This window comes from Amblyomma maculatum, chromosome 1, assembly GCF_055883805.1.
Source record: "Amblyomma maculatum isolate TAMU_Amacu chromosome 1, ASM5588380v1, whole genome shotgun sequence".
Taxonomy (NCBI): Eukaryota; Metazoa; Arthropoda; class Arachnida; order Ixodida; family Ixodidae; genus Amblyomma; species Amblyomma maculatum.
In genome coordinates, this window is record NC_139344.1 from 153,670,657 (window position 1) to 153,682,986 (window position 12,330).

Consider the following 12,330-nt stretch of genomic DNA (forward strand, 5'->3'; position numbering starts at 1 on the left):
GATGGCATGAGACGTGGCATGGCCGAATTGGCAGGCGCTGCCAACACAGGCTTCGCCTGTGACATGGAAAGGTGAAATCTGAATCCAGCCCTTCAGGACCCCTAGATCTTGAGTTAAGGCATTCGAGCCCTAGGCCACGAAGATATTTTTGTGTGGCTTGGTTAAAATGGTGCTTTAGATCTTTGCCGCGGTGGTTTTATAACGTGGTATCTTGCGACTATGTATGGGACAATGCGGCCACAAGTTAAAAGCTTCTGACGAGCGAGTGGCAAAGTGTGTCTACACAAAGGTCCACAAGGAAAACCGGCAACTGGCGCCATTAACGTTGTCATGCCATGACCTTAAAGGCAGAGTTTAACTCATTGCACATTCATGCCATGACCATCGAGGAATGCAATTTCCTTTTCTGACAGATTCACTGATGAAGTACCAATTAACGCATACAGCTGCATTCTTGAGAATCAAATGTGCCTCATATTTTTTTTAGTGCTTTCCTCTATATATATATGTTTATTCGCTCCAAATAAACTTCATTTGCAAGTTAGCGCTTTGCCCTGCGTCTCTTTCAAGTCACTGAGTAAACCCCACTAACTAGTCCAAGAAACAGCCCTGAGGAGTTATGTATTCATTTCCTTTTTTTTTTAAATAAATTTGTCTCGTTCATGCAGAGAATACAGAACTGTAATAAAAAAATTTGTTGAACGCTGCGACAGTTATAGTACTCACCTCTGAGTTCCAGAAATTTCAGAGTACAGAAGCGCAACATAAAAATAAACTGGAACAATTGGTTAGAAAAACTACCCTTGCAGCATCCTTCTTTGGCCGTGCCTTAAGCGCGGCTGCACAAGAGGAGGACAACAAAGAATGCACTGGGTCGGAGGCACCTGGTGCCACAGCTCAGTTTGGTTATGCCTTAAAATGTGTGGGAAGCTTATTTTTCCTTGCGGCCTAGAGCACCGCATCTACAACTGATTACCTAGGACTAGAGGATGACTGAAGCCGGCACCTGCTCTACAGAGCCGCCCTTACTCTTGCAGAACGTTTCATCGTTGCAACTTTGCCTTTCACCCTTCTGACCCCAGAACCCGCAAGTGTGGTTTCTCCAGACTGAGGCACAATTCGGCCCTCACCGCTAAAGGTGTGCGAGGGCTCGGTTTGGCCCAAAAGCTCGTACTTTGGCCGCTCAGAAGTCCTGTGTGCCTCAAGCTTGGAGGGGGGGGGGGGGGGGGGCAGGCCAGACACACCAATCTCGAGTATTCACAACTTTTTTAAAGGCACGAATGTGGTTGTGGTGTGCTAGGAGTCACAATACAGCAGTTTTTTGCAGCATCCTTACCACACAAGTGTCTGAATTCTCTATACAGATGTTATGCACCTTTACACTACACACCCCTGGCATGAACAGATCTTTGCTAGCTGTCAACGACCAAGCAATAGGGCTGCTTGTGGGCTATCAAATTTTTACTTTTGTCTCTTCCTCTTCGGCAGATGTTTAGGTATCAGTTTCCAGATTCGGGGTATGCTGTCAGCTCTTCCACGTCTGTGTTGTGCCAGGCCTCGACAAGCCTCAGTAGAAATGGGCCGTAACACCTAGTCAAAGCATCTGCGATCCACGGCCTTGTCGGTGCCATGAAAGGCACAGTGAGCAAGATAAGCTTACCGAGTACTTGGCCACAAAATCAACCCCTTGCTCAGAGGTGAAGTGAGGAAACCATGAACCCAAATCTCGCCTTTCTTGCAAAGAACACATAATTCATTGCAGCCACAAGTTACAACAGTGAAAAGAACTTCAGCGTTGCTGGATTCACAATTCAGGAGTGCCACAAATGTCTTAAGCATTCATCAATGACTAAATTGTTCTTGCATAATAACATTAAAAATAAAAATTCTATGTTGTGCTGTGCCTCTATATATTCTACAAATTTCAATCTTAAATATGACAACTGAGCATTTCAAGGTCTTTCAAGGTCAACTCATTATTTGGAAATTATTTCTTTCTGTATCATTCTGGGCCAGACCAGGGCCGTAAGGGGCCATTAAAACGATATTTGCTCTAATATTCTAGTGAAAGAAATCCATAGAGATGGTCTTTGTGAGTATTCGAGTCAAATTTAAACACATTGCATGGAGACAATTGACAACTAATTTTTAAAAAGTGCTCCTGGTTAAAGCTCTCAACTGATTAGGGCGACACGTTCCCCCGCGCAAACCTTCCAAATGATGTCATCGGGGCTTGCTGGTTGTGCCCGCTCACTGGATGCTCCCAGGTGACCCGGGCGGAATGGAACGTGGTGGGGTGCCGTCTCAGCCTGTTTTCATTTTTTTTCTTCCGCTCCGGCGTGCGTCGGGTTAAGCGTGCAGAGGACGAGCGTCATTTTCAATCGCCAATATTTTCGGTATTACTGACACTAGCGTAAAAATTTGCGTGTTGCAAAGAGGACTGATAGGATACCTATATCTAGAGTGCGTTTTCTAGTTTTCGTAAATAGCTCTTCGTGGGCCCTTTAAGTCTGAACACGTTGCCATGCCAGACTCTGGTCTGTAACACAGATTCCAAGCTAGCTCGAACTCAGAATTTCCGCCCGTGCACATCCCTACTGACTGCATCACCTCACAAGGTGATTTAGTACAATCATGTCGTATCTGCGCTCTCTCCTGACATGATCAGTGACCTGTAGAATATTCTTAAAAACTCGTGGGAGATGCCCTCATCAGCACCTCAAGACCAAAGTACCCGAGAGAACTATGGCGTAAGAACGCTCTCACCTACAGCAGCTCCTTACTGGTGGACCTTGGTGACTGTCGCCTTTCACAACTGCTTCACCGGATTTGGCAGCTCCTCGGTGAGGACTCGCCACCCATGTTCTGCTGCTTCGAGAGCTCTTCTTCAGCTCTTGCTGATGCCCAAGCATCTGCATCTTGCTTTCCCAGCGGCCAGTGACACAACCATGGAGCTGACCAACCAGGTTCATGAGGTGGCCTTCCAGCTAGCCACAGCTGTCTCACCACTGGCAGACTCGGCAATTTCCTGCCTCGAGGCCTGTACTGATGATCGTACTACCTCAGTTGACACACTCAGGAGCCTGTCCCAAGAGAACATTCACTATATCCCAGTCACCACTTTCCATCGCGCACAAAGAGCCATAACTTAACACTGCTGGTATGACTGGCAATTCCTACATCCTGCCATGAAGTGCACGTCTCGTGGTTGGGAAAAACCCCTCAAGACCATTAGTGGCAACTCGTGGCTCCCCAATGCAGCCACCTTTTGTGGTTTGGTTTGTGGGGTTTAACGTCCCAAAGCAACTCAGGCTATGAGAGACGCCGTAGTGGAGGACTCCGAAAATTTCGACCACCTGGGGTTCTTTAACGTGCACTGACATCGCACAGCACACGGGCGCCTTGCTTTTCGCCTCGATCGAAAAGCGGCCGCCGAGGCCGGGAGTCGATACCGCGTCCTTGAGAACAGTAGTCGTGTGCCATAACCACTGCGCCACCCCGGCGAGGTCCTTTTGTGGCAATTGACAAGACCTGTCATAATCCGTTCCTTGTCAACAATGGTGCAGAGGTCAGTGTGATCCCTAAAAAAAAATGGATGAGGCTTAGCTTGGTTAAGCCTGGTCAGATGCGAAGCATATTGATTGCTAAACTCTGCTTTCCATGGTTACACTTGGCTAAACTTTTCTTTCCTTGGTTACACGTGCTTTTACGTTGCTCGTATCAGTGGAGCATCGTTGTCGCCGAGCTGCATGCCGAGCACGCTCCTTGGCCAAACGTTCTTCCCGCTCTTCTGGGCTCTCTGCAGCACGCCGCAGCCTTCGCTTTTCATTCCACCGCTCGGCCGCACTCCCTGGAGGCATTGCCACCTTTTGTGAGGGTCTACTGGAGGCGAGCGCAATCGTCTCCCCTTTATATATAAACCTGCGCTATACCACGTGGTCCGCACAGCGTGCAACCGCAGCCGACGGCACGAGCCGGTCCCCGTTTCTCCTCTGTCGTGGCGTAAGCGTATCACGTGGTGTGACGTCACCATACCACGCGGTCCGCACGGCGTGCAACCGCAGCCGACGGTGCGAGCCGGTTCCCCGTCTCTCCTCTGTCGTGACGTCAGCGTATCACGGGGTGTGACGTCACCATGCCACGTGGTCCGCACGGCGTGCAAGCGCAGCCGACGACGCGAGCCGGTCCCCCGTCTCTCCTCTGTCGTCACGTCAGCGTCTCCTCTGTCGTGACGTTGCCCTCCTTGTCCCTTATCGCATACATCTAGTTTTTGCCTATGCCCAATTTCTTCTTTACCGCTTTAAGGCTTCCCCCGTTCTTTACAGCATGCTCAATTTTCTCCATGTTATACTTCCTTATATCGGCCACCTTGCGCTTATTGATTAGCTTTGATATCTCGGCCAATTCGATCTGGTCTGTTGGATTGGAAGCTTTCATACTCTGGCATTTCTTAATCAAATCTTTCGTCTCCTTAGACAGCTTACCGGTATCCTCTCTAACTATCCTACTGCCTACTTCTACCGTGCACTCAGTAATGATATCTCTGAAATTATTGTTCCTTGCTTCTAGGGTAATGTCGCCATCCTCGGTTAGAGCTGAATACCTATTCTGTAACGAAATCCTGAACTCTTCTGCCCTCCCCCTTACCGCTAAATTTGTGGGATTAGGGGTGCACAAAACACAGGATGAACTATGGGGGGGTGGGGGAAACTACCACCATTCCTGATCAGGGTTAACTTTTTCTGCAGAAGACTTGTGGCTGCTGTGCGGTTTTCATATACTATTAACAGCGTTTCTACATATTCTTTTTCTATGCCATGGTTATGTAATGCATGCATGATTGATGCTTAGACTGAATCAAATGCTTGTAATATAAGCAGGTTGTATGTAGGGGTTGCTTACCATATTTATACGATTATAGCACGAGTTACATTTTTAGTAATTGCATCACTGAAACAACACTTCATGCTATGTTCAGAAGCAATATCTGAATTTAACACTTTACTTTTTTTGCTGGTCATCAAGATAGCTTTACCACCAGGCAAGCCAGTTGCGAGGAGAAGGCAAATTTCTGGCAACTTCAAGGCTGTAAAATGAGGCAAGGTTAAAAAAAAAGGTAACCATGGAGAAAGACCAGAAGGTGGAAGTGAAAAAGAAAATAATAAAAAGGTGTAGTTATTGAGGGTTAGAACTCTCCTGTTTAATATCATTAGATCATGGCCAATGGGCAAAACATGCAGGGAGCGATGGGGGATTCTAAGCAAGAGAAGAAAGCATTTAGTGCTTAGCAAATCGTGTCTAATCAAGAGGGGGGAAACGAGTGGGGGCATGTTCATGAACAGCGATAAGTAACTGAGTAGTGACAGTGAATAAACCACTCGGATACTTTTCTTTTGGATTTTTAAATGCAGTCTCCTTTATTGTCACATCCCCAGCTATGGTTGCCCTTAATGTTACGATTTCATGTTATAATCGTGAGCTTGTGTTGGAATCGTGACAGAATTTTTTTTCTTTTTATTCTTGACACAAACTCTTCCCTCGCATCATATATTCATTACGGAATTGTTTACCTGTAAATACGGTATATTCTGTGGTTCCTCTTTCATCTGATTGATGCCGTGAACATCGGCTGTGGTCAAGTGGTGTGCCTGAAATCCAGCCTGGCCTTTTTGTTCACTAAAGTCTAGGTTTCCTCTTAATCTATTGGTGATTACCTCATTGAATACATTTAAACCCAGTTATAACCTAAGACAGGTCTGCAGTTTTATTTCTTGGTTCTGTGAAATTTCTGCGTGAAGAAGAGTGGAAACCAAAATAAGGAGTACATATAAGTGAAATCACTGTGGGAATGTTTACAGCAAACCCCCATTTCTCGTAGTCATAAATTTGGGGAAAAAACATTTTGCAATTGCACTGATAGGGCAACTGTGGCAGCAGCCTCCACCATCTCTGCTGCAGTTCGTGCAACATGGTTATGAGAGGTGTGAGGAGGGTGGCCAGAGACACCTCGCCTGGGAAATTGTGCACTCATGCCACCACTGCTAGAGCTTGACTGGCCGTGAAGGCACCTGTGTCTTCACGTATGTTCCCGCTCTGTCTGCCCAGCACAGCCGCCCCAGGAAATACATACTTGCCACTCACATTGCTACTGCTTTCCTCCGTCCCCATTCCAACATGCGAGAGCTGTCATTGGAATCTTGCGAGCAGTTGCATGGTTGTGCTGTTTACCTTTAAATCTGTCAGTGAAGAACTTAGTGATAGATACTGATTGATAATGATAGTTAGTGACAGTGATGATAATGACAGATTACTATGATGTCATGGCCGAAACCTACACCATGATGACATCACATTCAGTCATGACGTTACCAGGCGACTCGAGCACATGTGAAGGTTAACCCGATCCAGTCGTCAGTGCAGCGCCTTTCATTTGGCGTTTGCTCAAACGCCACGTGACACAGCATACAAAAGCAGACGCAGTACAGCAAGCATCAGCAGCATTTCAAATTGGTTTACAGGAAAGAAAAGGCGTAGTATCTCACACTTCTCCGCGAATACCTGAATCGAGCCGTAAGGAAAACGAGGAAGGAGGTGCCATAGTGGAGGGCATCAGACCACCTGCAATAAAGGCTTTCACCTCATTGCTCTTTGGTGGTCCGAAGTGCCCCTAGAGTTTTTACTTTTTGCTCGTATGAGCATTCAGTTCAGTGCTGCATAGTGTGATGTTAAAAAGCACGAGTACCAGGGACCGATGCATTTGTCACCTGCAGTCGCTCATTGCGACCTTAACTGTTCCTTTTATGTTATTTTGTGTTTATCATGACACATTCATGTGTTACCCCTCCGGGGTGGCGCAGTGGTTAGGGCACTTCCTAAGGATGCGGGATCGAATCCTGGCTTCGGCGACCGCTTTTCGATGGAGGAGAAAAGCAAGGCGACCGTGTGTTGTGGAATGTCAGTGCACGTTAAAGAACCCCAGGTGGTCGAAATTTCCGGAGTCCTCCACTACAGCGTCTCTCATAGCCTGAGTCGCTTTGGGACATTAAACCCCACAAACCATTCATGTGGTTCTGCCAGATATACAGTAACTTGGCACTAGCTAACAGAAAGTCACTGTAGAGAGTAGTGATGTGGTACTAGCTGGTATATGGTAAATGGTATTATATTGCGCAGGGCCACTCTAGCATTTTTTTTTTTTTTTCCTGGAAGCTTAAATGGAATTCTTTTTGACTCGGGCAGAAAAGTTTCGCAATTTGAACGCCCATGCTCTTCTCCAGCGTTGCTCTGTGCCTGCACTTCACTGCAGTGCAGGCTTGAGCCAGCGGCAAACGTATACATAACCAGCGCTGCCAGCTTTGGCGAATTAGTAGTCTGCTCGAGGTTGTGGTTACAAAAAATAAAAATAAGCATCAAGATACCCCGCATGCTCACTTGAGATGCAGACTAAAGGTCGTTGTTAAATGCTTCAGTTGTAAATTTGTAGCCTCACATTGACTCCTCTCAGTGGTAAATGAAGCGCGAGTAAAATAATGGAATCGTGAATGGGGCGAGATTTATTGGAGCGAAGCTATATCATAGATATTTTCACTTCTCAGATGCATTAACTTCTAAATACTAGCAATCCCAATTTCAATTGCTTACCTAAGCTCTTACAGGTTGGTGTTCTAGCGCTAGCGTTAGTTATTCCGTTCGTTTGTTTTTTGTTCTTTGACACTGATATGTACTTTGTTTGTGAGCAAGATCTTTTACCCTTTTATAATCTCACCGCGTCTCGTTTGGAGACCTACTCTCAGGTCAACTTGTTATCACGAGGATTTCATGAAGACCGTGACAAATATGAGCGGTGGTCGCTTTCCTACACTTAGATTTCATTGTCGTGAAACGTTTATGTAAGTAATCGTGAATTAACAAAGCCTGGCTTTCTATGCAGCACAGCTTCACTCATTATGCCCTTAGTGAAATGCCTCAAGCCATGTGATTCTATCCATGTGCTTGCCGAATTCACTTGAAGGCCCTTGTTCACAAACGTGCCCGAAGAAATAAGCCCCAGAATGCGTTTACATGACGCGCGACGAAAGACTAGGCTAACGACGACGGAGGCAGAACGATGCTATGATAAGGTGGTTAAAGATGCCGTAACATTTCAGTTAACGTAAAACTTGACAGTAGAAATCCATGTCAAGTAAAGTTGGCTGAACAGTTATGGTGTCCATTTTTCTGCCTTATCCGAGCATCGTTCTGCCTCCGTCGTTGTTGGCCTTGTTTTTCGTTCATAGGTAAAAAGACAAATTCCCCGCCAAAAGCACGTTTCTGTGACGTCACGAGCAACGTCGCGTGTTTGTTTTGCCTCACAGTTCGCAGGGGGCGCCGGGAAACTAAAGCCTCGCTCTGAGTCGACACGCAGGCTTCTATGGGAGTTACGCTACCATTTGTTCTACCATGATATACATGCGTTGGTAATGCACAGCTGCAAAAAAACTGACTTTTTCTCCAAAATAAAGCTATTGGAATACTGTAAACGAAATAAACTCGAGCCAAAAAAAAGTTTGTACAACGGAGTATACCCAAACAGTTACAAACGCAATGACTCCCTCATTTCATCAGAGCTCTGTGTGCAACGATGTTTCCAAAAGTTGCAGAACACTCGCAGTCTACTTATTTTTTAGTAAGGAAACGAGCCCAATAAGTTTACTGAAATATCGTTTCTACTTCAAGTTTGCTATTAATTTCAAAGCATAATTAATGAACAGTTTCCTAGCTGCTGTACTGTGTCGAGAATGGTTCAGAAGAATGAGCTTGCTCATTTAACGCACGCTTTTTTTTTTTTTTTTGACAGTTATGCTGCGCACGCATGTTTAAGTTATTATTCCTGTCTTGAAGTTTCCTGAGCAGCAGAGGACACAAATCTGTTGAGTTCACCGGTTTATGTGTGCACAGAGCGCGGCTTCATGAGTACGCGGTATGCGCTAGAAAGAGTGCCACGCATCGTCTGCTAGCGCTGCTCCTGGACCCCTCGAGAGGGCGCTCGTGTCACCACTAGCAGTGTTGTTGCTGTTTATTGTACGTTAGAATATCAGACTTCCCTGGCACATATTTTAAAAGGGTGCCAGGGATAGTTTAAATGCTTAACTGAAATGCCAAGAGGTAAATGGGATACTGTAGTGGAGAATTCAAGCCATGCTTTTGGAATTACTGAAGCTCTGCCTTCTTTAATGTCTACACGAATGACTGTACTGTGAAGCTACTTCATGTAAAAGATGAACACAAACTAAACTAAGACATGTGATACAGAGCCTGGCCTTTGCCAGAGCAGGTGTAGTTTTTGTATTTAAAATGTGCTTAGTATGTGTGTGACTACACGCTCAGACAGTGCCTAACATGGTACCTCGTCTTGCCAATAGTAGTTGCCTTTAGTGTTGTTTAGGCAAAACAAGCAGTGTAGAATGTCAGTGTTGTTTGAAGTTTCATGTATGTTAGCACAGTCTAAATATAACTTATGAACAGCTACAAGAATGACATTTTTTGGCCACTCTTACTGTTAGTGCAGCGCAGTGCACCAAGCTGTCTGTACAGAGCGAAAGACTCAAGGAAATGGCTGGTCTGAAGTTACGATTGCTCTAGATGCTCTACATGCAATTGCGATTGCTCTACATGCAAAAAGGGTTTGTTGTGGTTGCGGGCACTAAGACCATAAATTCTGGTTAATATTTCATTTAAGATATTTTCTCTTCCATTCCCAACTGCAACATGGTTGCTGTACACAAGAGAGATTAATAAGAGAGATTCATATTTTGGTACATCATGTACTACATCACTTACAGCAAGTCATTTTTCTCTGCTGTTGTCATTGTGGCCTCACTGATTCACATTGTTTTTGAATGTTCACCATAAATTATCTTGCTTTCAATAGAGCAGTCTAGGCTATCTCTGTGGTGCGTGCTGTCTTCATAGTGGCTCATTTATAGATTTAGCTGAAGAAGCTCCAGGCTGTCAAAATTTCTCCAGAACCCTATGCTATGACATCTCTCAGCCTTTTTGCAGCTTTGGATCATTATAGTGAGAATACAAGCTGAATATGTGACCTTGAGTTTTGCATAAAGAGGCTTCAGACTGCACCATAAAAGTGCAAACCTCTCTTGTTTGTTTGCTGTAGTGAAGTTGCAGAACTTCAGTCAGTCATTAAATCTAAAACTGCATAATGAAGATAACTGCACGAAAGATGTGTTAAAAGGGGACAACATGACCATTATGCACTGTTATACTTGTATTGTAAAACCATTTAAACATTACTGAATGTTCAAGAAATGGTTTGTTGACATCTTGAGCATTTGCTGTCCTTGGAGGGTGTTTTATGTTTAATAGACATGCCATTTTATTTATATATATATTTTTTGCTACAGTTGATGCAGTGCTATGTTTATTTCATTTATTTCTCTTGTGTTTCTCAAGTGGCCTTGTAACTTCTTTTTAACTTTATGTATTTGCTGATGAAGCGTGCATATATATATTTTTTTCTTTTTCAAATTTTACAGTGTCATTCTACAAACGGGCTCAGATTCTTGTTGCTGATCTCTGGAACTGCTTTAATGGCCAAGGCTTGGGTGAATTCAAGGACACAGACACGATTACAGCATTTGCAGACTACCGTGTGCCTCAAGTGCTTGCCTACTTTGGAGCTTTATGTTACTCTCCACGTCTGATGACCTTGCTCGCTAAAGGTGAATTTAATGATTACTTAGGCCCCTTTCAATAAAGTACTATTGAGAATGTGCTTGAAGCATAGCTTGCACATTGTATTTTACCATTTTGCTTGAGCCTTGAACCCATTTCCTGTGACGAAAGGGCAGTCACCCTCACTATTGGTACATGAACTGAAGTTCCTACGATGAAACAAGTGGCAGTAGTGACTTTGCATGGGTGCTTTTGGCAGATGCTCTAAAACTTGCTGAGCCCTCCCACGGTTTTATTTGACATGTGACATGACCCATCAATGACCCACAGTGCAGTGAATGGGTTAAAAGCATACATAAAATTTCATCTTGAGATCTCTAGATACACACTACTTCTGAAAGTTCCAAGTCCTATATTTGAGCACCAGAGTGAGTCCTCTTGTATGTTTGTCCCTCAGTTGCTCCACAGTTCTAGTATGATTTATAAAAGTGTGAAGGCTTCTTCCATAAAAAGTGCCTCAATCAGGGAAGGTCTGCTTGTTTTGATGGCTGTGAAAATGGTGAAAAACTGAAATTTTCATGCATGAAATGTACAGAGATTAAAGGTCGAAATTCAGAAATGCTAATTGAGTAGAGTTCACTAAGAAAAAATTTAATTTACCTTTGCAATTTGATTTCACTATTGCAAGTCTATTTTAACAGCAATCTTAATTTCGTGTTCAATAATAGTGAGAGGAAAAAGTGCAGTGCCTACACAAATGCTAAAGCTCAGTAATGGGTTTATACATAAAGACATGTTGTGCTGTAACACACACACTCTGATTAATTTGTATCTTCCTTGATACCATTGAAACATGAAATAATGTTGTACGCAACAATCAGAAAAGTGCGCAAAGACTAAACTGCTTTGCCTGCCAATTGCACAGGCGTTTATCATTTAAGAGCGAATGGTAAATGAAAGGGAATGACAAGAGCAGAAGACCATTCGAGGTTCATGAACGACCTTAAGAGCCTGTGCTTGGGTTATGATTTTGAAGTTGTTGTGCATGACAGCTTCACACAGGTCAGCTAGTCAACATGCGAAAAAAAGTTGAGAACTAGTAATTGCCAGCAATGAACTGTTTTCATTGAGTGCAGTAAGCCGAATTCTTGAGGGGTGTCATAGTATATCATCCGTTTTCACATATTTTCTCACTTGCCCAAGTTTCGTTCTCAATAACATATTTGCAACCTTGGAGCACCCATGTTGCCGTATGGCCAGACTTATTGTTCCCCTTCAAAAAGTGGTAGGCTAGACATTGCTATTAGATAAGGAAGCATAATAGTGTATGACGTAATTTCCTGCAGGAAATATTTTGCGAAATGGAAGCACAGAAGAAATAGAGATCCGTGGGGGCAACAATTCATGCTTGTGAGGTAAACTGTATTTTTTCCTTTTATCCTTTTAGCTTTTATTGATAAAGTGACCTTGTGATAAAGCCTCGAGCTTTGTGTAGTGGAAAATTTTATTTTTCGCAGACTGAAAACGAGAAATTCATGAGATTTTGCGGGAGACATAAATTGTTCAAAATTAACCCTGTCTGTATTCAGAACCGTGAATGTGATTTGTTTTTTCATGAGCTCTTAGTGTAGCTAAAGTGACCCACGCCAGTCTCAAAAG

The 12,330-nt window shown here is 44.1% G+C and overlaps 2 protein-coding genes across 10 annotated transcripts in view; one reads left to right on the forward strand and one right to left on the reverse strand.

Moving 5' to 3' along the window:
• LOC146204650 (uncharacterized) overlaps positions 1-12,330 on the reverse strand; it is a 116,561-nt gene that overhangs the window by 71,982 nt on the left and 32,249 nt on the right. The window lies entirely within an intron of this gene.
• Positions 1-12,330, forward strand: part of LOC146204652 (queuosine 5'-phosphate N-glycosylase/hydrolase-like) — a 44,299-nt gene that overhangs the window by 27,348 nt on the left and 4,621 nt on the right. For 5 of the 8 annotated variants that reach the window (XR_014703990.1, XR_014703989.1, XR_014703988.1 and 2 more), the window contains 2 exons: positions 10,533-10,718; positions 12,018-12,086. Coding sequence is in view for 4 of the 8 variants with exons in the window: in XM_084589348.1 (XP_084445474.1) it covers positions 10,533-10,718; positions 12,018-12,085 (254 nt within the window). In the remaining 4 variants the exon portion in view is untranslated. The remainder of the gene's footprint in view (positions 1-10,532; positions 10,719-12,017; positions 12,087-12,330) is intronic. The other 3 variants (XM_084589347.1, XM_084589346.1, XM_084589345.1) reach the window with 1 other exon arrangement.